Source organism: the organism of the source record quoted next, unplaced genomic scaffold (genome assembly GCF_019419815.1).
Source record: "Pyrus x bretschneideri cultivar Hongxiangsu unplaced genomic scaffold, Pyrus_bretschneideri_v1 Contig15, whole genome shotgun sequence".
Taxonomy (NCBI): domain Eukaryota; kingdom Viridiplantae; phylum Streptophyta; class Magnoliopsida; order Rosales; family Rosaceae; genus Pyrus; species Pyrus x bretschneideri.
The window spans coordinates 4636697-4664384 of record NW_025999446.1 but is presented as its reverse complement, the minus strand read 5'-3'; the positions used below and the strand labels follow the sequence as shown (position 1 = coordinate 4664384).

General features: G+C 39.2%; 2 protein-coding genes, 1 long non-coding RNA gene and 1 other non-coding gene across 9 annotated transcripts; 3 read left to right on the top strand and 1 right to left on the bottom strand.

Moving 5' to 3' along the window:
- Positions 1 to 623: 623 nt before the first annotated feature.
- LOC103965999 (polyadenylate-binding protein-interacting protein 6-like) lies at positions 624 to 3398 on the bottom strand. 2 transcript variants are annotated; one of them, XM_048580421.1, is made up of 4 exons: positions 3238 to 3374; positions 2560 to 2640; positions 1872 to 2322; positions 624 to 1031 (listed from the first exon to the last, which is right to left on the bottom strand). In XM_048580421.1, exons 3-4 carry the CDS (start codon positions 2301 to 2303, stop codon positions 903 to 905), a joined length of 561 nt encoding a protein of 186 aa, XP_048436378.1. In that variant the 5' UTR covers positions 2304 to 2322; positions 2560 to 2640; positions 3238 to 3374; the 3' UTR covers positions 624 to 902. The 2 variants fall into 2 exon arrangements, with proteins under 2 accessions (XP_048436378.1, XP_009377388.2); XM_009379113.3 differs by lacking the exon at positions 2560 to 2640 and having other exon boundaries at positions 3238 to 3398.
- Positions 3399 to 4508: 1110 nt separating this feature from the next.
- Positions 4509 to 7929, top strand: LOC125475541. The gene is made up of 2 exons (XR_007256909.1): positions 4509 to 6013; positions 7865 to 7929. It is a non-coding gene; the product is annotated as an uncharacterized LOC125475541 (long non-coding RNA).
- Positions 7930 to 24581: 16652 nt separating this feature from the next.
- LOC125475540 (psbP domain-containing protein 5, chloroplastic-like) lies at positions 24582 to 27346 on the top strand. Of its 5 annotated transcripts, none has more exons than XM_048580419.1 (9): positions 24582 to 24753; positions 25181 to 25289; positions 25415 to 25521; positions 25742 to 25836; positions 26085 to 26144; positions 26260 to 26319; positions 26400 to 26469; positions 26653 to 26702; positions 26797 to 27346. In XM_048580419.1, exons 2-9 carry the CDS (start codon positions 25207 to 25209, stop codon positions 26893 to 26895), a joined length of 624 nt encoding a protein of 207 aa, XP_048436376.1. In that variant the 5' UTR covers positions 24582 to 24753; positions 25181 to 25206; the 3' UTR covers positions 26896 to 27346. The 5 variants fall into 5 exon arrangements, 3 of the variants coding, with proteins under 3 accessions (XP_048436376.1, XP_048436375.1, XP_048436377.1); XM_048580418.1 differs by lacking the exon at positions 24582 to 24753 and adding an exon at positions 24763 to 25064 and having other exon boundaries at positions 26415 to 26469; XM_048580420.1 differs by lacking the exon at positions 24582 to 24753 and having other exon boundaries at positions 25387 to 25521.
- LOC125475626 lies at positions 27180 to 27341 on the top strand. Its single transcript, XR_007256948.1, has one exon. It is a non-coding gene; the product is annotated as a U1 spliceosomal RNA (small nuclear RNA).
- Positions 27347 to 27688: the final 342 nt, after the last annotated feature.

The window sequence follows — 27688 nt, the reverse complement described above, 5'->3', positions numbered from 1 at the left end:
TAGGGAATGGTACGATGTCAGACAAATTGCGGTGGCGAGGAGCAGTGCAGAGTTTTACTCCGTCGGCAAAATTATTTGGGATCCCAAGATACCGCAGCCCACATAAACGAGAGATGTTTTACGGAGATAGAATCCAAATAGGGTTGTGTACCGTCAATTGCTTTGTTCTGTAATTTGTTTTGCTTTATTTAATTATGAACACATGGTTCTGAATCTTTATGTTTGCTCATTTACTTAGAAAATAAAATTTTTCTTCAATACTACCGCATTGAATGATACGGTAAATGAAATGAATGACTAAGATTGATAATAGAAATAAACTGTTATAGAAATCAAATCTAACGACTAAAACACCCTATAGTGTTAAATATTATGTAGCGATATAGAAAATGTTAAATGTTTTTGAAGTTCCAAGTTATGTGGATGCAAACATGATGTAATGGCGAGGGAGAGCAACTTCCATGGCACTAGACGCCAAAGTGGCAGCGTACGTGCCATGGAAGTCCTTTTAGAGTGTCGAATTGTTATGTGCACACCTCACAACTGCCACGAGGAGCCAAATATTTTCGCTATATCGAAGCTTTAAGGCACTATAAGCACATTGATATCATAACAAAATGTCATGAAGAAGCACATCACTTTCATTTCAAAAAAACCCGGAGTAGCAAGAGAATTGGACAGTGAGCTTTTTCGGCTCATAAAACCTGAAGATGTCTAAAAAAACACAAGCATCTAACAACTATACAACCATATCATCAAACTATGTGTGCATTTGATGCTCCCCCAAGAGATATATCCTCTATTTATATACTTCTTTTACCCATATAACCAAACACGTCAAGAGTAAAACAACTGACATTTCTTTGTTTTCCACAAAATCAAACAGGAGACGGGCTTAGGACCTACGATTTGGGCGAACCACTGGCTTCACCTGCTACATTCTTCAGCTTCCATGCACTATTGCCCACCAACCCAGATTCAGAAACATCACCAATGTCCAAAGTGTCTGGAAGACTTTCAGAAGATTCGAACTGCAGTAAGAAACAGAGACTTTCAGTAAATAATAAAACACGTAAGTCGGATTGCAGAGTTATTTCAGTGCTGATACTCATAAACATAAAAATCGAATTCCAATACGTTTGATGTTAACGTTAAAGGTAACAAACAACCAGAGATGGAGATTCCTGGATGTTCTAACTTTATCTAGTTCATAATACAACTTTGCCGGACTTGCAAACAAGCAAAAGTTCAATGCATTCTATCCTATCAATAGTGATTCTTTTATTTGCTTAAAATACGTATATTTCAATATACCACCGGCCCACCATATCAATGGAACAAGATGATTCTTTCTCATGAATACGCTTCGCACACAAATAAGAATTGTCACAAAGAACCAAAACACTTAAAAGTAGAAAAAGGACTTCTACCATGTCAAAGAAATAGACTATACATAGAAAACATATTACTGTCATTATAAGCCAATACAACCATGACAAAGCATGCAAAGTTAAATGAACTTGGAAATTTGCAATAGAAAATATGTCAAGGGAAAGGACTGTTTTTTACTTAATGAAAGGTGACATGAAGTGTGCCACAAACTCACAGCACATACACAGTTACTGCTTCAAATTGGATAAAGAATTCCCAGTTTTGACCTTTTATAAATGATACAACAACACAACCTGAACTAATCTAAGTAAACAGAGATTCTATATATTCAACTGCTTTCAGAATTGCAAGCAGCGGTATTTGGGTATTTATATGTAATGCATAGCAACATAACAGTAGTGGAGGACAATGTATGATATTTGCAATATGAAATAATATTTAACCACATCAACATTAAAGAAAAAAAATATGAAAGTGACCTCAAGTTGGTTCAGCATGTCAATGGTGGCATCCAGGTCGCCCCTATTTGCCAAATACACATCACTAAGGGACTGATCAGATATACCAGGAAATGACATCCCAAGATATTCCATATCCATATCAAAATCTTTATTTTCTGACACTTTAATCACATTCTGCGAAGATGAACCATAATAGCCATGAGCAGGGTAGTTCTTTACAGCATATGACTTTGGACTCTGGAGTGTTGCAGTACCAGGGGCATCAGATTCAAGATAAAGTTTGCTATGATGTTGATTATGGGTAAAATTCTGAGGGTTCCCAAACCAGACTGACTCATTGCTGCGGCTAGAATCTTTTGTTGTCACATAAGTTCTATCATCTGTCTCCCTCTTCGAGAGTGGAATGTATGCTGCTGCGTAGGGATTCAAAGAAGAAAGTCCTGGCTTCATGGTCTTAAATCATAAAAATCTGCCATTTTGAAAGAAACAGAAAACCCGATATTATCAGACAACATTAAGAAGATAATCATTAAAGAAACTTCCATGTCTAAACAAGCCATATTAAAAAAAAAAAGACGGGGGTTCCACAAATAACGTGGTTCATTATTGTGAAGTTACTCAAAGCACAAATTAACTGTTGCACCAAGAACTTTCAGATAGAGGTGAGAGTGTTTCTAAAAATCTGAAACCATCTTTTTGAAGTTACCAATTTAGCATTAGGAGGCTGGGATCAATCCCATATCATATCTTTGATCTTTATTACATGACGAGAGGAATCTCTTGAGGACTGATCTTGCAAACACGAACAGGTGTATGTTTTAATCACAACAGTTACTACTCAAAACAACTAAAGAAAACAAATTACCAAATCCATAATCCTTTACAAACCGAGCTAGTCAAAGTTAGTAACTCAACTTATCTAGAACTCAACTCTATGTCCAAACGTACACACGAAGACTGACTCTAGACAATATTAGATCACTATCCAATACGCAATTCACATCCAAATATCCAATTTCTTAAACAAAAGAATATACGATTCAAGCAAACAGCCTGCAGATCAAGATTCACTTTAATCAAAATTTACATCCGATTACTGTTTTTTGCATCAAAATTCAAGCAATTAAGCATAAAATCTCACTTTCCTCAATAATCTAAACCTTCCTCCTCGTAGTCAAGCAAGAACACCTCCTTGTTCATACACACAGACACACACACAGATAAACAAAATTGCAATAACTTAACCAAAATCAACTCGACTCACATCACGAAAAAGCAATTGCGAAACACGAATCACCGCAATTTTGAAATCGAAATGCGATTAAGAATCGAAGATAAAGATAATATCAACAGCATGAATCAACGAAGGTCAATGGAAGCTCACCGAGTGCGAGGGGATCTTGAAATTCCAGATAAGCAAATAATAACCCCGGAGTCTCCAAAACCCTAATTTCCGAGATCGCTGTGAAGACGAAACGCGAGAGAGAGAGAGAGAGAGAGAGAGTAAAAGCAAATGATTGGATAAAAATATTTTGGGGATTTCCATTTCTATATTTTGCTGTGGATATGCATGACACGGACGTTTTGCCGGGTTTACTATAACTGTTTGGGATAATTTTTTTTTACTGTTACACTTTCACGTGATGTTAATTTCACATCATATTATTAGGTGTGGTTGCATTATCCTATGACGTCAAGTTTAATTAAATATTAAATTATTAAGGGGTACAAGAAGACGATGAAAGTATTAAATTTGTTTTTTTTTTTAATCTTACTCGTAGCGTTTCTCCTAACGTTTGACAACGTTGAGATTTAACGTTTCATTCTCTTTGGTTTGGCCAAAAGAAAACGTTTAACAACAAACATTAAAAACACTTACGAATTAGAAAAACACTTAGCACTTGGCACTTTTTAAAACAAAATCTGAATTTCTATTAAAAATCTTTGACGTGCTTTTAATAGAAAAATTTAAAAGCATAAGTGTTTTCTAAAAGAAATATTTTCAAACCAAACGAGTGCTTTGACACTCATTTGTAACAACAAAATATTAGCGGACAAATAAGCGTTTTCAACTGTTGTAATAATTGCAAGTGTACCATATCACTTAAATTATGGTAATATATGACAAGTAGAATGTCGTTCCAATGAGAATCAGAATATCTAAATTTATTATTGTAATAACTGCAAATTAAAAATAAATAAAATAAGAATTATGATGACAAAACTAGATATGCAAAGAAACTAAACACTAGTAAAGATAAAAAATGAATGCAAATAAAGCAAGATAAACAAACACTAAGACGCTTACGTCACTTAAACCAATCTCACCCAAATTTGATAGCAGATTAACCATTATCTATTCTAAAACTAGGGAGCAATTGACTGTTCATTGGGCTACAGTCAATTGTTTGCCCCTCGATTTCATCTTATTTACGAAAAAACCATGAGCATTGGGCTGGGTTTGAAGGATATTATTTGAACTGATAAGGGTGATTTTGTCCGGAGGGTTTAGGACGAATTACCCCTTCATTTCATCTTATTTGCAAGAAACCCATTATTTGTGGACTAGGTTAGAAGGGCAATTTTGTCCTCTCGGTTTTAAGTGAATTAAAGGGTTGCCGTGTAAGGGTTGCACTTACTGTCTTTCATTTATGGTTTCAGGGAAATGGAGTCACAGAGAGCGGAAGAAACGGAGAGACAGAGAGACAGACAGAGAGAGAAAGAGAGAGAGAGAGACAGAGAGAGAGAGAGATTTCGAGGGGAAGACAGTGCAGGGAGAGGTATGGCTGATGGATTTCAGAAGTGGGAAAGTGGGTGATATCTTCTCGGTTTTGACTGAGTTCGAGGGTTGTTGTGTGCTGTCCTTCGATGAGGGTTTCGGGGGGATGGAGACTGTGACAGAGAGTGGAAGAAAGAGAGAGAGAGAGAGAGAGAGAGAGAGAGAGAGAGATGACGATGGAAGGAGAGCGAAGGGGAAAGGTATGAGTCGTCGATTTCAGAAGTGGGGATACGGATTATCCGGATCTACCGCTGCATGCCTGGATTTCGAAAGATAAGTGCTTTAAATTTTTTTTTTTTTTCTATCAGCTTAGATCTGCCTGTTTGTTGTGGATTATTTTCGAATTTTTTAGTGTGTTAGGTCAGATTTTGGGGGAATCATCAGAGATATTTATTTCCCTTATAAGTTTTCTTTTCTCTCATTTTGCACATTGATCTCTCTGTCTGCGCATTTGTTCTCTGTCCTAAGGTCCGTAATATTTTTTTTTTGTTGGGGTTTTTGTATGGCTTTTTTTTTTTCCTTTTGTTTTCCAGGTTATAGATCTAATGTTCTTTTGTATACCAATCTTGGTTTAGTTTTCTTTTCTCTCATTTTGCACATTCATCTCTCTCTCTGCGTGTTCGTTCTCTGTCTTAAGCTCGATTATTTATTTTTATTTTATTTTTTTGGATTTTTTTGTATGCCTTTTTTTTTTCTTTTTGTTTTCCAGGTTATAGATTTAATGCTCTTTTGTATAACAATCTTGGTTTAGTTTTCTTTTCTCTCATTTTGCACATTCATCTCTCTGTCTGCGTGTTTGTTCTCTGTCTTAAGGTCGATTAATTTTTTTTTTTTTTTTTTTTTTTTGGAGTTTTTTGTATGCCTTTTTTTTTTTCTTTTTGTTTTCCAGGTTATAGATCTAATGCTCTTTTGTATACCAATCTTGGTTTAGTTTTCTTTTCTCTCATTTTGCACATTCATCTCTCTGTCTGCGTGTTTGTTCTCTGTCTTAAGATCGATTAACTTTTTTTTTTTTTTTTTTTTGGAGTTTTTTGTATGGCTTTTTTTTTCTTTTTGTTTTCCAGGTTATACATCTAATGCTCTTTTGTATACCAATCTTGGTTTAGTTTTCCTTTCTCTCATTTTGCACATTCATCTCTGTGTGCCTATTTGTTCTCTGTCTTAAGGTCCATTATTATTTTTTTTTTTTGGGGTTTTTTGTATGCCTTTTTTTTTTTTTTTTTTTTCCAGGTTATAGATCTAATGCTCTTTTGTATACCAATTTTGGTTTTGTTTTTCTTGGAAAATTGTTTTTATCTGATTGTGGATTCGTGGGTTTTAATTTCTATCGTTTGTTGCAGGTTGCAAAGCAGGAAGTTCTCACCTGAAGCTTCAGTTTAAGGTACTGTTATTATTATTTTTAGTTCTTAGAATTTAATGTTTCGAACTGATATGAAATGTGGGATTTGTGTTCGCCTTTTGTTGCGTATGTGATGTTGTCTATTGTTATTAGTGGGTGGAGATTGCATGTATTGCGGATGTTTTTGGAAATACAAAAATTTTTTTTAGCACTAAAGTTATATTGGTTGTAAAATGGTTTTGGAAGATGATTGTCTCATTATATAAACTGCATGTATAAGGATATGGTGAGAAAACTAATTAAACTGAATCTTGGTGATGATTTTGTTCTTCGGAAGTTGTTATAAAGCGATTCAATTTAGTTGCTATTTCTGTTTATGCTTCCAAACTCGATTTTTGAGAGGTTTTTGGTCACCAAATTTTTATTGTTTTTATGGTTCATTTTTTATTAAAGTTTTTCAATTGTTTTATATTGGGTTGCAAATGTTTATGGAAGTACAAGATTTTGTGATTTTGTGGATGTGAAGAATTTGTGCATGCCGAGCTTGATAATGAGTCACCGATAGATAACAGCCCTCAAATTTATCAGAGTTTAGAGTGTGTGCATTGAACTCTTTAACTTAGTAGCATTTCCTAAAAACAAAGAGCATGATGACTATTTTTCTAATACTAATTAATACCAATTTGCTAATTCATTACCTAACGCGGAATTAAAAGAAAAAGGTCAAAATTCATGGTCTTTTTTGTTGTTCTGGCCTTCAAAGTCTTCGGAAGTAGGAACTTAAAATACGACTTGCCACATAGTGGGAAGATGCAAGGATTTTCTGGATATAGATTAGTGTTGTGATATGCCTGATTCATGGACACTTGGATACCTACGTGTATGTAATTTATTGTAAATATGTTAATCATTGTAAATGTGATTATAAATAAATTTTCACATGTATGTAAATATGTTGGTAATTATAGTTTCTGGTATCTTTTTGCTGAAATTGTTTTCGTCCTTCCTACAAAGCCCTGATTTCTGCTATTAATTGCTGCTGAAATGTGACTTTTCCTATTAGTTTTTTACCCTTCATATTTATGCTGCTTTTAGATTACATTTGAATTAAATAATGTAGTTAAACATGATGTGAATTCTCCCTGGAACAATATCCTCAAATTTTGCTGTATCCTCAAATTTTTTATGATGTTTGTTGTGTATTTTGATGCCTTTTCTAATTTTTCCAATGTTTTATAAACATACGCTTCTAGGCGGAGGACAATAGTCCATGAACTCTTTTTCTAATTATGCTATATATGGACTCTATTATAAATCGAATTTTTTCTCATGTGTATAATAGCTCACATGCATGGTAATAAAAACAAATGTCATTGCATAAATATTTTTGCCTTTGCATACGTTGCTTTTCTTCAACTTTGGCTTTGACCATCGTAAAACCTAAAAAAAGTGGTTGCTTTTCTTCAACTTTGGCTTTCACCATCGTAAAACCTAAAAAAACTGGCCTTATTCCTTATGCCTAATTTGACATACATGACAACCGTAGGGATGAATGAGAGACCGTAAGGGACTCATCCTCCTTTAAGTGCTTCAATAATTGCTATTGATAACTGGTCTCTCTCAACGAACTACAAATTATTCAGAAAAAAAAAAAAATTTCGTAATTTACGTACTTAATAAAATGAGTATAAGTAATCTTATAACAAACACAAATTGGTTATTCAAACATATTTATAAATATTTCTATTCATGTATTTTTTACTTATAAAAAAATAATTGATGTATTTTCTTTGTTGTTTCAGATTTTTAAGAATTTAAACAATGTTGCTCAAGTCTACAAAATTTTATCTTTTTAAAAACATTTATTGACATTATATTTAATTTTTGATTCAGAGAAAAAAAAAATGGTGAAAGAGATCGATCGAAAGGAACAACAAATTCTAGGAGGGGTTTTGGTAGACAACGTGATCGACTATTGCAAAGGATCAAACATATATATTTTTTGGTCATTCCACTAACATGGACATATACTTTTTGCGAATTCGACTACTAAAGTCAACTAATGTACATACCATAAAAACATGTTTATTATGTTTTGCAACTGTTGGAATGATAAAAACCCGTATTTTGTCATGTTGTATGAACAAACAAAATATGTGTAAACTGCATGGTACTTCAGTCTTTAATGCAAAGACACTATATTTCGTCCTTGCAACTATTGTCAAGATTATCTTTCGAAAGTGAGATCACCACCGGCAAGTAATTTTGATTGTATACTGACTCTCAATATTGACTTAATACATAACCAATGTAAATGAAATTACTTTTTCTATGGATCAATTCACCCATATCCTGCTTTTTTTTTCATTTGGAGATAATTGTATAAATATGTGGTTTTGTAAACCTTACTCATGTTAAACATACGTTCTTTAACTTGCTACATTTATGAATGCAATTATATTACTAAAGCATTTTCAATCAATTTTCTATGAATATTATTCATCATCTAAAAACCCGCAGCAAAGCGCGGGCATTCATCCTAGTTATTACTATCAATGTTGACCGTTGATTTTTCTTAAATTATTGGCTTAAAAGTTAAAATAGTCTTTGTGTTATAGCAATGTGGTCAATTTAGTCTTCATGTTTTGGATATGGCTAATTTGATCCTCGTGTTTGTCTATTGTAGCCAATTAAGAACATTTCATTCGATCTCTTTCACAAAATTCATAAGAAAAATTATATGAGATATAATTACCCTTTTTCTTTATAGAAAAAATGAAAATCAATGAGAAATAACACATATAAGAGACAAAACTTCCAATCTGAAAAATGATTAAGGTTGTGAAATAGAAAAGAGAGGGGGTAATGTTAGGGAGGAGGTCTGGGAGGGAGGAGAATAATTTGTGAGTTTTAACGAAAAACTCATAGTACTGTTCACTTTAACGAAAAACCACATTTTTACACTAAAAAGTCAATCCTGGTACTATTCACTTTACCCTTTATTATGTCCTTATTATTAAAACTCAAAGTTTTCAAACCCTTTTCATTAGTTTTCCTGAATAATTTTTATTTTAATTTCTTTTATTTCATTTTTAAATATTTTAAATCAAACAAATAAGTTTATAATAATTTATAAAAAAAAATTTATAAAAATTAGATGGAAATGTCTTTAATTGGCTAACAGAGATAAACACAAATACCAAATTGGCCAAATTGAAAACACAGGGACTAAATTGACACAATGAGTAAAACATAGGAACCATGGAAAATCCATATTGGTGATTACGCGTCATTCTCTTCCGAGCAACAAATATAGAAAATCAAAAACCTATTGTAAACACGAATTTTTCTGAAACAAGAACATGTGTACATAATAATATTTTGTATTGATTTTGGGGTTACAATCTCTTCTACAAATTTAGCCTCTGATTCTATCTTCGTAAGGTGTAGGTTTATGGATGAGCTGTTGATCCCAAAGGCCGTCGGGGCTTGATCTAGGGATGAACAGTTGATGAATGGATCTTCAAGGGCTGCTGGGCTTGATCTTAAAGAACAGGTGTATGGGTTTGTTGATCTTTGTTAATCCAAAGGGCCGTTGGGGCTTGATCTTAGGATGAACAGGTGATGAACGATGAACACTTTCTTCAAGGCCTGTCAGGGCTTGATCTTGAGTTGGTGGAAGCTCCTTCAACGGTCGTCGGGGCTTGATCTTGAAAGAGGATTTGACAAAGTATGAAAAGGGTTTTACTGATCCTTCAGGATTTGCTTAAGAGCTTTAGAGTTTCAAAGTTTTAAGGTTTTGGTGTGATGTAAAATTCCTCCTTTTTTCCCTTGATGGAGATGGCTATTTATAGGCCAAGAGAATGAATCACCACCACCCATTTTTTTTTGGTGAAGCGAGTGGATGTTGTAGGTGAAATAAGTGTGTGTGAGGTTGGTGAAGTAAGTGGAAGTTGTAGGTGAAATGAGTGTGTGATGTAGGTGAAACGAATAAAGGTTGTAATTTTAATACATTGGTCAACATTTATTTCACTGAAATTTCAATGTCTACAAATGCCCCCACTTCAAGGCACGTCGTATACATGTGCTTGTCACGTGTAAAAGATGCGCTTTGAAGTCCCTTAATGTAGATGTCGATCTAAGGGCCGTTGAGGCTTGATCTTAAATTGAGGCTTGATCTTGAATTTGACTGGAAGATTTTCTGGTCCTTCAATCGTTGATTTTCCACAGGCTTAATCTTGAACTGGGCTGGAGGGTTTTCTGGTTTTCTCCAAAGGTCTGAACTTACTCCTTTTATCTGGAGCTGAATTTGATTCAAGGGTGGTGAAGACTTGATTTTGAATCGGACTTGTGATTTCTTCAAGGGCCGTCGATGCTTGATCTTGAATAAAAATAGGACCACGAGCGGTTTCAGGATTCGGACATGGCAGGCAAACACGAGGTGGAGGTGATGGCCTGTTTCTTTGTTCAATCTTTCCAATTCATACTGAAGAGGGTTAGGGGATGAATCAGCACGTGCAGTTGTTGCGTTTGCTGACGATCCACAAGATTAATGTTTCATTGTCATTCGCATATGTTTGGCAGCTTCAGTGTAAAGAGCCAACATCGTATCAACTGTCTTGGAATATATGTTTAGGAAATTTGAGACCTACCAACAGTTGAAGACAAGCACTCGAGATCGGTGTAGGTAAGCAACCAGGCAAAGCTTCCAGGCAATCAGTCCCAGATCGGACGTTTAATTTCAGGTTCCGACTGATTGCTTTCTTTCTCCTTGTCCTGAAGGCAAGAGCAAGGGCAAAAGGAAAGACAAGGGAAAAACATGACATGAGATACCTTTGCTTTTGACCCTGATGATATGAGATACATTTGCTTTTGAAGAAGTAGCGGATGGATCAGCACCTGTATTTGTTGCGCTTGTCTCCACATTCTTCGATGTGTCATTTTTACTTGCCTCATCTGGTTTCCAGGCAGATGTGGTGTCTTCTTTAGAAGTACATCAATGGTTGAAGATGAGTACTCGAGAGCAATGCTACGTAAGCAATCAAGGAAGGGGTTTCCAGGCAGTCGGTTCCAAGTCAGAAGGTTGATTCCAAGTGCTGGCTGATTACTCTTTTTTTCTTTGACCTGCGGGGAAAAACAAGAACAAAGAAAAGGACAGGGAGAAGACATACTTTGAGATACTCTTGCTTTCGACCCTGATGATATGAGATACGTTTGCTTTTGAAGACTTGGTTGAAGAGGTGTTTTCAGGGAAGAAGAAAACTGAGTATATTGAGAGGTTTGGTTGCAGCTGCATTCTTGGCAAAGAAGAAGAGTCATGCGTTTTGGATGTATGCCTTGCCATGAAGGATGAATGTTGACACATATAGGGATTTTAATAGCAGGTAATGGTGCGAGTGCAGCTTTGTCACCCACGCTTGTCGGCAAAAGTGTGGTAGTTGGGATAGTGAACTCCACGCGTTTTCAACTTTGTCAGAGATTTTTGACAAAGTTGCACGCGTTATCCGAAAAGTTGAGATTGCGTCTGAAAAGTCTCTTTGATTTTTTTTTTTTTTTTTGAATTGGTGGTTGTGTTGCCTCTCCTTTTATAAAGGTATCGATCACATCCAACATGCACAATTTGAAGATTGCCCGTTCGTGAAAATCGTCTCTGGTGTTTTTTTTTTTTTTTTTTGAGATTTTACTCTATCCAACCATTTTCTTTTAACATCTTTGAGAATGTCTAACCCATCTAACATTTGTTTAGATTTGAGTCTCAGCGGTGATAAAGGTGTGCCGCGTCAAGGTAATATATGGTGCCCGTCCTTCTTATCTTCTAATGGCCCTCTTACAGGTGAAGACTCTATGATGAGGGATGCAACAACGGCTACGATAGTAGCTAGGAACGTCCTCACCCTTAGAGATAATAGGCTGCTTTCAAGACGGTCCAATGAGTTGGCCGTTCAAGAGTCCCTAGCTCTCAACGTTCAGTGTGCAGGCTCTGTGTCCAACATGGGCCAACGCCTACTTGCTCGAACCCGTCAAGTTGAATCATTGACGGCCGAGGTGGAAAACCTTAGACAAGATCAGACAGCTTAAGCGCGAGAATAGAGATTTGCACGTGCTTGCAAATAATTATTCGACGAGCATGAAGAGGAAGCTTGATCAGCTGCAGGAATCTGAAGGTCGAATTCAAAGTGACCACCAGAGGTTTATGGCTTTCTTCCAGAGGCACCTTTTGCCTCCGTCATCTAACGTTCAACCATTGAGGCTTCGAATAATCTATCTTCAATGCCTCCCACTCCTGGGGTTTCGCCAAGTAGTGGGGCTTCACGTGAGCAACCCTTGTAAAGGCTCCCTTTTTTTTTTTTTTTAATTTAATTTTTTTTTTGTACCCATTTGTAATTTCTAGATATATCAATAGACGGCCTTTATTTTATTCAGTGTATTGTGCTAAATACAGATAAAAAGCATATATCTCACCAAGATGTGTTACTTTCCTTTATATATATATATATATATATATATATTTTATCATATTTTTCCAAGGTGGTGCCGTGCACCATCCTTCCCCTATTTTCTTCTTTGCAATAATTCTGTCACCACCACCTCTTTTCTTTTTCCTTCTTGATTTGCTAACAGTAGCTTGCAATTGTGAGTGGTTATAGCTTTTGGCATTGTGAGAGCCGAATGCCCTCCAATATGCTAATTTAAACAATTGGCAGCTGGTGCTACCTTTGAAAGTGCTTCCCAACATCATCATTGCTACCTTATTTTTTTATTATTTATTATTTTTTATTCTTTACCTTCACGTGGTGCCTGAAGCCTTTATAATTGATAAACACACACACGCATATATATATATATATATATATATATCTTTTTTTTTATATTTGCACAGTCATCTTATTACGTTCTTCACTGCATGCGGATTGCTGTTTGCATAGTCACCGCACCATTATTTGCACAGTCAATGCACTTCATTTACTTCTCTGGGTTTCTCAATGGGATTCCTCACCTGCATCCTTTTCTGCATGCGGACTCACACAGTTACCGCATCATTACCTGCACAGTCGCCGTACTCCATCTGCTTCTCTAGGTTCCTGTACACACACACACACACACACACATATATATATATATGTGTGTATATATATATGGGATCGCACCATCACTGCGCAACCATTGCATAGACGTTGCAATATTTGATGTCTTGTGGTGGAGGAATGAGAGAAGACATCACTTCAATCAAGCAACCCTTTTTATTGAAGTCAAAGCAACCCAGCAGCTGATGTATTTTTAATGCTATTTTTTTTTGCTTATGGCGTCCTCGTCGAGGAAGAGGGAGACTCGGCCTTCCGTGGTTCTGCTTTAGTTTCTGCCTATAGAAGCTTTCACGTCTTTGGAGCCGTATATAATATATATATGGCAGATGTTTGTTCCACCACCCTGCATGCATATATATATGGCAGGTAATTGTCATGGCTTGTCCTGTCACTCCACATATATATATATATATATGTTGACTGTCTCGAAGCTTGTGTTTATTCCACTACTCTGCATGCATATATATATGGCAGGTAACTCTCATGGTTTGTAACGTCACTTCATGTATGTGTGTATATATATATACACACACATATTGTCACGTCGCTTCATGTATATATATATATATATATATCTATATACATATTGTCACGTTAGCTTGTTTGTAACGTCACTTCATGTGTATGTGTGTGTATAATATGTAATGTGTGTATCCCACTGATGGATTTCTTTGTTGTGATGCTAGGAATTTTTTTTTTTTTTAATTTTATTTTGAGAAGGCAAAGTGTGATGCTGAGATCCTCATGAAGCTTCCAGAGGTGTGGTAGTTGGTGGTAGAGTGGGTAGGATTGCGGGTGTACCTGTGCTTTCTGCTGCCTAGTGTTTGTTCAAGAAACTACTTGCGTAATCGCTACGGGGCTCCGTAGTGCGATTTTCATGGCATTTTGGTTTTCTTTGCCACTGTAGCGTGTCTTGAAAGACCATTCTGTAGATGCCCTCTTTGCCGTGCTACTTAAGTTTTGTGGCTGATTTTGCTTGGTTGCGGTCATGGTATTTTTCAAGTGTTTTAAGAGCAACACCATCACCATTCTTGCGAAGGAAAGTGATTCGCAAGATAGGAGAACAACGTTAAAGCTTTACGCACCACTGAATGGTCCTAAGGCGCTTGCTCTTCTTGCAAAAGACAACTCCATGCATATTAAGTTGTGGTCTTCTGAAGTATCTTGGGAAGTGGTAGACTCTGTTCGACCAAATACAGATAAGAAGGTGTGCACATTGAGGATTCTTATCTTGAACCCTTCGCACCATGTCCGTGACAATCATCCGACTTCGTTTAAGCTTCTTGGTGATCATATCCGCAGCGGAGCTATGGCTTGGAATGATACCTTGTCGACTACTGGAGAAGCTGTTTTTTCTGAGTTTTATTAGGAGTGGCTTAAAGATGTCTTGGGCCGATCTAAACATGTGCTTACTAGCGTGGGTCTTTACCACGCCGTGTACGCATCTTTGTTCAGTTATAATCTCCATCATTCCGTCCTTCACGTGTTCTTCGAGCATTGGTGTTCAGCGACTAACATGCTTCATACGGCTCAAGGAGAGATGTCAATTTCACTTTGGGATCTCTATAAAATAGAGGGCTTACTAATCCAAGGTAAGTTTTTTTACGAGCTCGTTCCTAGTGCGGAGGAACTTTCTTTCTGCAATAGCCGAGGATTGCCTGCGAGTTGTCGCTGTTTGTTTTAGGCATATCATAAGCTTTCCCAGGATGCTCAAGGTAAATCAGGCATGAAAATTTCTTCATGGATCCGATTTTGGTATTGGGAGGACATAAGGTACAAGAAATCCTTTAATAAAAGAGGTTGCAACAAGACCACTAAGCCAAAGGGAGACTCATATCCGTCTAGTGTTATTGGTTCAGCTAGGCGCTGCTCCCCTGTCGAGTTGAGAGCGTTTGAGGACCTTGGCATAGCATCAGAGCATGTGGAAGAATCTTACCTAGCTGCTTTCTTAGCTTGTTGGCTTTGTAAGTTTGTTTTTCCAACAGGTGACGTTAACTTTGTTCGTCCTGGTGTTTTCAAAGTTGCTAGCAAGATGGCTGTAGGTGAATCTTTTAGTTTTGCTATCCCGGTCTTAGCCAACATTTATAATGGCTTGAGTGTTGTTTCGAACTCGGCAAGTACTGAAGATCATGCTGCGGTTCTTCCCGACCACTATGTGTATGGTTGGTTGGGTAAGTACTTCGGCACTCATTTTTCTTCTTCAACTTTAGACAAGTCGGGGCCTTCTTCACTAACTTCAGTCAAGTTGGGGCCTTTGATGACGAAGTATTCTGGCGTGCTTTCTTTGAAGAGCCTCGATGATTCCTAGGCGCAAGCGCTGTTTAGAAATTGTGAAGGCTTGAGGATGGACCACCTGGCGAGAGTTGGCTCGGTGCAGTGAGGCATTATGGATGATTCGTATCTTTACTTCTCAGACTTGTCTTACCTTATAAGTCGTCGCTCGGGGTATGTTTCTTTGCGACAAGAAGACCAATGCATCATTCAGCCATACAGTCCCCATCGTTTCAGTAGGCAATTTGGTTTTGTCCAAAATATGCCTGGTAAGCTAAAGGAAAAAAACCAATTAGAATCTTTGCAAGCCGTGTATATGCATTAGGAGTCTTGTACCCGTGCATGTACAAATGTTTCTATCACCCTGCCGACCAAAGACGAGTTCAAGAGTAATCCAGTGACCCGTGCTTATGTAAGTTGGTGGTCAAAGGTACGTTATGAGAACTTGGGGATGGCAAGTGGTACCAATTTTTCTCATTCATGCCCTGATGTATTGAGGGAGGGTTGTTCTATGGTTCCTACGCAGCTGATACCTTTTGATTATGCGAGTGCTGCTACTTTACAAGATAGACCTGTGGTTTTAGTCCCTCAATGCCCATGCTTGTCTTCTCAACATCTTGATGCCTCTGAAGAGGTCGGTGATGAAGTTGATTCGCATGAAGATGGACTTGTTTTGCGGCAGTGTCAACAAGTTTTAAACAAGTGACGACTTGAAGGCGCACAGGTTGACATGAATGTCAATTTTTGTCATAAGAAGAAAAAAGTGTTTAGGCTTCCTCAACTTGATGGCAGTGTGTCGTTTGAGAAAGATGTATGCATTTTCTTCTTTCTCATGACTTCTTCTGCTTTCATTGTTTGAGCTTTTGTTTCTAACGGCTTTCTTTGTTTTCTTTAGGTTGGGCCTTCTTGTTCTTTTGACTTGGCGACCACATGCATTTATTCCTATACGGAGATGCTATTTGGAGGCGACCTTCCTGCAGGCGGGGAGATCGGGGATCCGCTTGGTGCAGAGCTTGTTCCAAATCTGCCAAGTTTCCTAAGTTTGCCATGTGTAGGTGAGGGTATGCAAGAGCCCGTCACGTGTTCAATACCTTTGCCAGCTAGCTCTGAGATATTTCTAAAAGGGCCAAACCTTAATGGTACTGAGCAACTTATTCATCGCATCAATCTTCGTGTGGTAATGGACATTAAAAGCCATATTGAGGGGAGGATTTCAAAGTGCCCGTTGGAGGATCTTGCGTTGCTCAAGGAGGATTTGTCGAAGCTTGTTTCTACGATTAACAATCTTAACGTTGATTCTTTATACTTGAAGATCAAGATTGTCGAACTTATGGCCGCCTCAACCGATTATTCTTCCTTGCGTGCTATTTCGTCAAAGAAGTTAAGTCCAGATGTTAGAGCTCACCAACTTGCAGCAACAAACTTGTCATTAACCCAAGTCCAGTCTTTTCAGCAAGCTGCTTCGGGAGATTATCAAGCCACAGAGACTTCTTTAGCTTCCGTCCAGGTGCGTCTAGATATGTTGATACGAGAGCAAGAATAGCTGGGCATCGAAGCATCACGACTTGAAAATGTTCTCGGGGAGCAAGGAGCTACACTTTCTCAATGCCATGAAGAGATTTCACGACTAGAACAAGAGAAAGGCATGGCTATGGAATTGCCCATTTTGTCTCCCACCGAGGTAAAGACCTTGAAGACTTTGGAAGGCTTGCTTGAAGATCACCTCCGTAGTTTTAGGGACATAGTTTTCAAGTAGTGTCTTCTGCTTTTTTTTTTTTGTAATTAGGCTTTGGGGCCGACTTTTTCCTTTAAAGAAATAAAGTGTTTGCATTCTTGAATTTGCTCTTTCTTCTTCAAAGTGTTTGTGTTTTTGTTGATGATGTGACTGTACTTGAAGTTTTGAAGTTTCAAGTTGCCTACATACCTTTGGTTGAGGAGGGATCAAGTCATGACGTAGTTCAAATAAGTGATGGTTATTTTTTCATTTTTTCTTTTTTGGTGATTTTAATGGTGATTTTGATGATGATTTTGCCGTGCACAGTTTATGCTCTTGCGAGCCAGGAGCGTGGTGCGTTTGCTTTAGGGGTAGTAGTGCTTCAAAAATCTGCTATTGATGGGGTCGATCTTCAAGTTGTCTTCTGCCATGATTAAGTAGGCGCCGTTGGTGTAGACTTCTTGTATTACGTATGGTCCATCCCACTTTGATGTGAACTTGCTTTTTGTCTTGTGAGTTGTGATGATAGGCCTACGTAATGCCAGTACGAGATCTCCGGCTTGGAAAGATCGTAGGCGGACTTTCTTGTTGAATGCCTTGGATAGCCGTGCTTGGTAGCATTTCAAGTGTTATTGAGCTTCGAGCCTTCTTTGATCCAGCGTTTCCAACTCTTAAAGACGCAACTTTGCATTTTCTTCATCAGTCAAGCCTTCTTGTATAGCCATCCTTAGTGAGGGGATTTGACTTTCGAGCGGTAGAACAGCTTCCACGCCATATATGAGAGAATAAGGCGTAGCTTGGGTGGGAGTCCTATGTGTAGTCCTATATGCCCAAAGTGCTTCATTTATTCTTTCATGCCAGTCTCTCTTTGTTCGGTCGATTACCTTTTTCAGGAGGTTGCATATCGTCTTGTTGAATGCTTCCGCGAGGCCGTTGGCCGAAGCATGATACATGGAAGACTTGTGCTGCTTGAACTTGTATTTGTTGCAGAGCTCATCCACGAGTCGATTAGAGAACTATTTTCCATTGTCAGTGATAATGTAGCGAGGCACATCATATCGGTGGATGATATGCTCCTTGATGAAACGAACGATAATTTCCTTTTTGACTTCCCTTAAGGGTATGGCTTTAGCCCACTTAGAGAAGTAATATGTTGCAGCTAGGATGTAAGCTTCTCTTGCAAATGACTTTGGCGTAATTGGTCCTACGACGTCCAATCCCCATGCGTCAAACGACCATGAAGCAACCGTATGGTGTAATGGTTCAGGCAGTTGATGTATGAAATTGGCATGGAATTGGCAGGCTTGGCACCTTTTGGCCTGTTCCAGGCAGTTCTTCATCATGCTCGGCCAGTAATAACCTATTCTTTTGAGCTAGAAATGTAGCTTTGGTCCAGACTGATGTGCCCTACACACACCTGAATATGCTTCTTCCATGGCTTGATTGGATTCTTCCTCACCTAGGCATCTCAGGAGCACTCCTTCAAAAGAGCATCGGTAGAGTGTTCCTTTGTAGTAAAGGAAGCGGGGTGCTCGTTGACGTATTTTGGAACGGTGTCTAAAATCATCTGGAAGCTTTCCGTGCTCTAAGTAGTCGATTAGCGGCTGTCTCCACTCTTCAGCATCGATTGGAAGTACTGAGATGACATTTGTATCATCCAGTAACATTTCATTAACGAGCGGGATCACCCATCTTTGGCAAACTGGCACGTCTGCAGCTTCATCTTTTCTTAGTGTCATACTCGAGGCTAGATTAGCAAGAGCGTCTGCCATTTGATTTTCCTTTCTTGGCATATGTTCTAGTGTCACTGCCTCGAACTTTTGTAGCAGTTGAGTTGCTGGTCGGAAGTATGGGACGAGATCATCTTTCATCACCTCATATTAAGTTAAGAGTTGATTGATTATGAGATTGGAGTTGTCATATACCTCAAGAGCTGTGATTTCCATGTTGATCGCAAATTGGAGCCCAATGATCAGCGTTTGGTACTCAGCGACATTATTGGAGCATTGCTCACTCAGTTGGAATGAGTAAGGTAGTATTTGCCTTTGTGGCGACATGAATACTACTCATGCCTCCGCTCTGTCTGCTCGTGCGGATCCGTCAAAGAACATCTTCCATGTCAGGAAAATGTCGATGTAGAACACCTCATCGTCAGGCAAGTCATCTGAGATTTTCCAAGCAGCTAGGATTGGGTGATCAGCAAGGAAGTCTGCTAACGCTTGTCCATTGACGGTTTTAGCTTGGATGCAGATGATCTCGTATTGATTAAGAAGTAAAGCCCATTTAGCGAGTCGCCCTGTCAAGACTGGCTTGGACATGATGTATTTGACAGGGTCAACTTTAGCAACTAGGTGAATGGTGTAAGCATGCATGTAATGTCTAAGCTTCTAATGGCGAACACCAAGGTGAGGCACATCTTTTCTATTGGGGAGTAGTTCAACTCAGCGTCAGTGAGAATTCGACTGAGGTAGTAAAGCGCTCATTCTTTATGGGATTCATTCTCTTGTGCCAAGAATGCTCCAACTGAACTTTCATGAGCAACAATATACAATATGAGCGGTTTCCCGGGCACAGGTGCCCCCAGGACAGGTGGACTTGACAAATATTTCTTTATGCTTTCAAAAGCATTATGGCATGCTTTATCCTATACGAATGGAACATTTTTCTTCATGAGGCGACTAAACGGTTGACAACGCCCTGCGAGGTTAGAGATGAAGCATCTGATGAAGGCTAGCCGTCCTTGTAAACTTTTCAGCTCGTGCAGGTTTCTTGGCTCGGGCATGCTTTGAATGGCCTTGATCTTTGATTGGTCCACTTCAATACCATAGTGCTTGATGATGAAGCCGAGGAATTTTCCAAAGGTGACGCCAAACGCACATTTTAATGGGTTCATCTTAAGGTTGTATTTTCGCAACCCTTCGAACACTATTCGCAAATCCTTCAAGTGATCTGATCTTTTCTTTGTCTTGACCACCAAATCATCTATGTAACATTCTATGTTTTTGTGTAGCATGTCATTGAAGATTTTCTACATTGCGCATTGATACGTAGCTTCAACATTCTTTAGACCAAAGGGCATCACCTTGTAGCAGTAGATACCTTTTGGAGTGCGAAAGGCTATTAGTTTCTCGTCTTTGAAGGCCATGCGAATTTGATTATACCCAGAAGAGTCATCCATGAATGACAATGCCTCATTACCATGATTTCAATGATTGGCAAGGGGAAGTCGTCCTTCGGGCAAGCATCGTTGAGGTCCCGGAAGTCTACACAAACACATATTTGTCCTGATTTCTTAAGGATAATGACGATGTTGGAGATCCACTTAGGGTATTGCACTTTTCAAATAAAGCCTGTTTCAATTAGCTTGTCGATCTCGACCTTGATTTGTGGGATGAGCTCAGATCGATAGCGTCTTTGAGTTTGCTTTATCGGTCACGTTCCAGGCTTGACTGCAAGATGATGCACAACGATGATAGGGTTCAAGCCAGGCATTTCTTTGTAGGTCCAAGCAAAGACGTCTTTGTACTCTAATAGCAGCTGGTAATACTCCTCTATCTCGTCCGTACTTAATAATGCACTTACGAAGATAGGCTTTGGTTCCTTGTTTGTGCCTAAATTAAGTTCCTTGAGGTTATCAACCGTGGCTTGCCCCCAATCTTCGAGTTGTGGTGATGCAGCAGTGACATCTTCCTCGGGAATTTTGTCTTTTTTGCCTTCTTGAATCATGATGTGGAAGACATCTTGGACCTCCTCTTCAGTGTTGTCCTCTCGAGCTTGTTGGCATGAGGATTGTCCGATGTGGATGATAATGCGCCTTCTTACTTTCAATGGTCCATTTATGTTAACCTCTAAGATTGCTTAGCGCTTCATCCTTGAAGGGATCAAGCTTCGAACTTCGCCTTTTTCTGCTAACCCATCGATCTTTTCTTCCTTTGGTGTTGTCTTCCTCTTTCTAGAAGGCTTCTCATTATCTTCAAATCTTTCCAAAGCTGACCGTCGCAGAGGAGAGCTAGCTGTGTTGCTTTGTTTCTTAGGCTTTAACAACTTTTCGAAAACAGAGCTTTGGGATGTTGGCGCGTTAAGCCTATTGAAGACGGAGGTTCGGTCTTGACCACCAATGTGATTAATCATTGAAATTCTGGGGCTTGAACGTCTCATTCTATCGAAGGCTGACATCTGAGGGGCGGGTTTGGGCTCTTCTTGGTCTTGTTCAATGCTCACGCTGACGTACTGAGCGTTAGTGTTTTGTCGCTTTGTTTGAAATCATCACAGGTGCATTTGGTGTGAAGCCAAGTCCAGCTTTGTTGTTGTCAACTCCGTAACCATGCTCCTTCAACTTCTTTTGAGTCTTAGTGAGGTTACGTTCTTTGTCGTTAACGGTGTTTGAAACCTTCTTTCCAAGAGTAGAAAAGGAAACGAAGTCGTACCCAGCCTTCGACATGAGTTTGTAGGCATTTGGGTTTAAACCTTCCTCGGTCTTCTTGGTTGGAAGAAAGCTTGATTCCACCTCCTTTGGTTGAGCTTTTATGAAGCCTTGTGGTAGTCTTGCGACCTTAGCACCCTCTAGCTATGTCAGAGGCAAAACTACATTCGTCTTAAGCAACTTCACATTATCCTTGTGCCATTGTGTATCGACTTTTCTTGCTCCGGTTTCGAATAGAGATTGACCATTCTTTCTTCTTGACATTGGGATGTACCGGAATATGGGTGTGTTCGGTCCTTTTGAAGGCATCCTACTCTCTTTGGTTGTTGCAGGTTCAGCAAACTCGTCATCGTCTTTGCTTGAAGATGGCACGACTTGCTCTTTTTGCTTTTTAGGCATGGCTTGCCACTTCTGCTTTTTAGCTGCTATTTTGCCCGTGGATTTGATCTCTTCTGGAAGAGTTTCGGGTACCATGTCTTCATCCATATAGAACTTGGCGTCTGCAAAGTGTGATTCGGCTTCAGTGAATGGCTTGGTATCGCCTTGGATCACCTTCACTCCTTCTCGGTAAAATTTTAAGCATTGGTGAAGGGTGGACGGTATTACCCTATTTGCGTGGATCCAAGGTCTTCCTAGGAGCAAGTTGTAGAAAGTTCTTGCATCAATCGCGAGGAATATTATGCTTGATATGAGCTCACCAGTGGTCATCTCTACTCGGATCATGTCCATCGCCCTTTGTCCTCCTTGGTTAAAACCCTGGATCAGCAGACAACTCAGGGATAGTTCATCTACCTTGATGCCGATTGTGATCATTGTTGATTTTGGCATGATGTTTATGGCCGATCCACCATCCACAAGCATGCAGTTGACTTTGTGTTCCCTTACGTACCCCGAGATGAAGAGAAAATGGTTGTGAGGCTTTGATCCTAGCAGTAGGTCTTCATCAGTGAAGTTGATTGCGTCATGGGCGGCACAATATGTGGCACATTCATGTGGCTGAAGCTTCAAGCCTTCGTCATTACTTTCTTGCACTTCGTGGTCGCTAGGACTTGCCAAGACTACTGCTAGTGCTCTTCGTATCTTTTTTGGCAATTGTAGCGCTTCCTCGATGCTAAAGTGTGTTGGTAGACCTTTTTTGAGTACGAGGGTCTTTTCTACCTCAGTGGCGATAGCTTTGCCTTTTGAGGGCTCTTTTATTTCTACTTCAACCATGTGACAGGCGACGGTAGTGCACTGTTGGAAAAAGTCATTCGGGAAGTACTCGTGCAAGGAAATGGGAATGCGTGGCTCCTGCTCCATAGGTTCCCCAGCATATGTTGTCTTATCATCATTTATGTTTCTTTTAGGCTTCCCATTGTTGCAGCGGTGGTGATTTCTTCTTTGTTCCACCTTTGGCTATATGACTCGTGGTTTTGGCTTCCTTGTCTTTTTGTAGGTTACCAATGTCCATCCTTCATCATCATCGGTATATGCATTTTGGTCGCTTCCCCCGGTGATGGTTGTGCATGAGGTGTCATGCAGCTTGAGCATTCATGGGAATGGTCAGGTGTCACTTGGAGAGGCACGGGATCGAACGATCCAAACGTAATTGTAGTGGTATGTGTTGCGGCCGTGTCTTCAAGGTCAAGCTCAATTTGCCCTTGTTGTGCTAGCTTTATGATGAGTTTTTTAAGAACAAAGCACTTGCCAACAAGATGGCTCACAATACGATGGTACTTGCAGTACCTATGATCGTTTATGCGATTAATCTCTTCAGGACGCTTGCATTCGAGTTGCTCGATCACCTTTTTTTTCCAACAAGTCGTCTAACATTGCAGACATGTCAGAGTCAGGAAAAAGGTACGTTTTTGTTCCAGCTCCTTCAATGTGCTTTTGTACCTGTCTTAGGTGCGAAAGGGCTCACCTTTCTTTATCTCCTTTGCTTTCTTCTTAGAGGAGATCTTGATGGGCGCTAAGGAGGTCTTGATGGGGGTAGTGTTAACAGTGAAAGCTTCATTGGCAGGCTTCTTCCCAATCTTGTCTACATTTGGGGCGAACACTTTATCCTTCTTGAAGCTAGTAATTGGCTCTTTCTTCCCATGATTGGCTATACTCAGCTCCATGTCGTGGGAACGAGTTTCCAGTTCCTCAAATGTTCTCGGTTTTATGCCTTGGAGGATGTAATGTAACCCCCAGTGCATGCCTTAAACGCACAGCTTAATGGCGGAGGTTTCAGAAAGCCGATCTTTGTAATCCAAACTTAAGGAGCGCCATCTATTGATGTAGTCGACGACAGGTTCATCCTTCCATTGTTTCGTACTGGTCAGCTCTATCATGCTTACAGTGCGGCGAGTGCTGTAAAAGCAGTTGAGGAATTCCCTTTCTAACTGATCTCAACTGTTGATAGACTCGGGTTCGAGGTTGATTTACCAGTCAAAAGCGTTACTTTTCAGCGAATGCACAACCTGTTTGACGAGGTAGTCTTCCTCTGTCCCAGCATTGTTGCAAGTTTCAATGAAATAGGCGACATGTTGCTTTGGGTTGCCTTTTCCATCGAACTGCATGAATTTTGGGGGCTGATAACCCTTTGCCATCTTCAAAGCATCAATCTTCTTGGAGTAAGGCTTTAAGTATAGTACGGAGTCATATGAGCTTCCTTCATATTGTGTCTTGATGGTGCTTGCGATCATCTCCTGTAGTTGCTGGATAGAGAGAGATCCCATGAATGCCGTTGCTTGGTCTAGCTTCAACTTCTCTTCGACTTTCTCCGCTGGAGGCTCCTCTTCTTCGTCGACTTCTTTCTTTAATGGACCAACATTTGGGTCGACTTTCACGTCGAGCCGCGCATCTAGTTGGTTGATGAGTGCGGCGATCTGCAAGTCTTTCTCTTCCACAGTCCTTGTGAGCTTTGTGATTGCTTCATTCATCTAAGCTAGCTACTCCTTGAAGAAGGCAGGAGAGAAGGAAAAGCAAAGCAAAAGAAAGAACAATAGTTCTTCTCTCTCCTTCTCTCTCCCTCTTCCCTTCCAACCATCTTCTTCCTCCAAATCTCCTTCCCAGGTACTTTTTCTCATATGTCTGAATTTATCTACTTATTTTCTCTGTAATTTTTTTAAAATAATTATCTTCCTAAATTATTATTTTTATTGGTAATTCAGAGAGCAAAGTAGGATTGTGATGCAGCAGCTGAACAAATGACAAATAAGTTCAAGTGGGAACTCAAAACCTAGTTTACAAGATGGGTTTTGCAGGAGAGAGTTACTGCTGTTTGGCATTTCTGCTCCAGTTTTACTAGTCTTACCAGCTTCAGGTGACCATTTTGAAGTTGCATGGGTTGGTTTTTTGCTTTGTTATTTGTGGAAAAAATGAAAATAATTTAGGGTGCTTTTGGACTGCTTACGTAGGAAACACTTCTACTCATAACCTCTTTCGTTAGGAGTGTTTTTCTTAGAACCACGTCGAAATTTTTATTAAACAAGAAAGTGCTTTCTCCAAGTAGTTTAATTTCTTCTACCAAACCTGCTCAAAGGCGCGTTTCGCGATCCCACAATCCTCTCAAATGTGTAGACCTTTTGTTTTGCTGGCAAAGTAGGGTTTATTTTCCTGGAAAATAAACAGAAAGTAAGAAAATTTATCTTCATTTCATTTATTTATTTGAAAATGTATTGTTGTGATACATTTATATTTTTTTTTTTTTTTTGCAATTAATAATTACCAAAACAAATCCAATGTTGCAGTGTCCCTTGCAGAGGAAGACTTGAAAATGGCTTCATTTGTTGATGACATAAATTCATATTCTTATCTATACCCTACGGAGTTGCCATCCAAGAAGGCCCTCTTCAAGTGGTATGTATTTTGCCCCCTTAAATAAAATGCTGATATTAGCTTTTGGTGAGCAAACTAGTTGAGTTCTTCGCAATTATCGTTGGCGTATAAATTGTAGGAACCTGACTCTTTTCATCTGTTTCAAGGGTGGAATCGAGAAAGCCAGAGCGTTATTCATCAGCTGCACCATTATCTCGTAAGTTCAGCTTCATATGTAGAATGATGATCACCATATATCTGTATCCGTGTTATGGTAATGGCCATGGACGTCGAACATATTCATACTCACTGGGCACTGTGTTATATATTATGCAGCTGATGCGCGCCTGCGCATTGTTTCTGAGCGTGTTGACATTGTTGATAATCTCATCATTTCTATTTCGGTAACTCCTGATAAGATCACTACTCGTTAAATGCAAATTCCCTTAGTTACATTGCAAGGTTTATAATTGAATTTCCTTTGATTCAGATAGGTCCCCCGAATTCAAAGATTATAAAATCACAAGACAAGAGTACATGGACTGCAAAAGAGGTTGCTGATTCTGTTTTGGCTGACAAGTCTGCATTGGTAATGTACCACTCGGATCTGATCTAAAAGCATTTGGTTCTAAGGCTGATTAGTAAAAATTAGTGTTGCCGATTTACCTTCAATTGTTTTGAGTAGAGTAGTGTGTAAAAAAGGGTATTGTGGTTGGACGAGATGGAGCAGTCAAATGTACATAACCGACATTTGGGAGAATATTGTCCCATAATATTGAGTCTCGGAAGTTGTTGAGTTGATGGTCCTTTGAACTTACATGCTACAGTTTTCTGCAGCGTGTCACCTCAACTCAGCGTCAGGCTGAGAGTCAAGTTCTGGATGCACACACTGGTGAAGTAAGCTTCCTGCTCCTTTTCTGGTTTATGTGGCTGAAACCGTCATTCTAAAATCTACTTGGTAACAATGTAACATATACGTGCATATGAAGCTTGGCTCATTGTTCTTCCCCAGATTGATGGTCAGCCATACTGGTACTATGAGTACCTTGTTCGCAAAGCACCCACAAAAACTGTTAGCATTTTTTTAACATCAGTTTTCGGAGGAGAGATATTTGATATACTGTTCTGATTTCTTCATGATTCTTACAACAGTTACAAATCGTGCAGGCTGACGAATCTACCAATTATAGACACTATGTGGCCTCAACAACCGAACGAGATGGTAGGAAAAATGTTTCTAGTGCAAAACGTATGATTTTCATGTCATTCTCTTTTCTCATCCTCCAGCGGACCACGGATTATGCATTCTTAAGGGGGAGGCCGGAGGCGATGCCATTTGGCTAAAAAAGTAGATAATAATACAATTTAAAACCTCTCATTGAATCGTGCGAAAACTCGATTGCAGGTTACCTGTACTCTATTAATGCTTCAACCCTCAATAAGCAGTGGAACATAGTAAATCTCTCTCTCTCTCTCTCACCATTGAATTTTGTTGATGTTTATATCTTCTGCTTCCAGATTATACTGATGTTCATGTTATGTGATGCAGGTGGGGCCTATCTTACAAAAAACAGTAGCTTCATTTCACCTTCTCCCTCCCACAGAAAACTACGTTCCTCCATTCAAGGATCTGTGGAGATTCTGGTGACAAGTTCATTCGATTTTGTCGTCCCACTAGTGCAAAACTCAAGATTTTAAATCAGAGTCACTATATTCCTGTCGAGATTTTGGCCTTCAGTTCCATTACGGTATCTTCGGGTTCACTATGAGTAAAGGGTAGTTGACAAATTTTGTATGTAACAATTGGTTGCATTTTATTCATAGCTGATTGATTCTGTTGTTTCGGTGTTTCAACAAATCCCACATCGGCTGAGAGCAAAGAGTGAGGATGAGAAGATTGGGTATAAAAATGGTGAAGGAGGGAGTTGAAACATACTTACCTGGACAAGGTCGATGGGTGATCAGGAAGGTCCATGGCCTAGAGTTGGTGACCTCCATTGCACGTAGGAGGGGTGCCACTCTATGGTCTCCCCAAGAGGGAGAACCAATGTCGTAATTTGTGTCAGCGGGGGCCTGCGTTCGCGCGGCCCCTGACTAAATTTTAGTATGAAAAGGCTACTTTGATAGTCTGTCTTCTAAAAGCACTAATGCACTTTCAGTTAACCAAAAGCCAAGTAACTTTCATGTATTGCTAATAAAAGTGCTTAAGCAAAAGTACTTTCTAGATAAGCATTTCCAATAGAATTTTGGCCCTTCCATATTCGCTTCTAAACACTTTGGAGAGTAGGCTTGTTTCTTTTGGCCCTTCCATATTCGCTTCTAAACACTTTGGAGAGTAGGCTTGGCAAACGGATTGTGTTTGTTGTTTTATTTGGGTCGTGTTTGTCGTTTTAGTGTCATACTTGTTATCTTAACAAGTGAACCAATAATCACCCGATTTG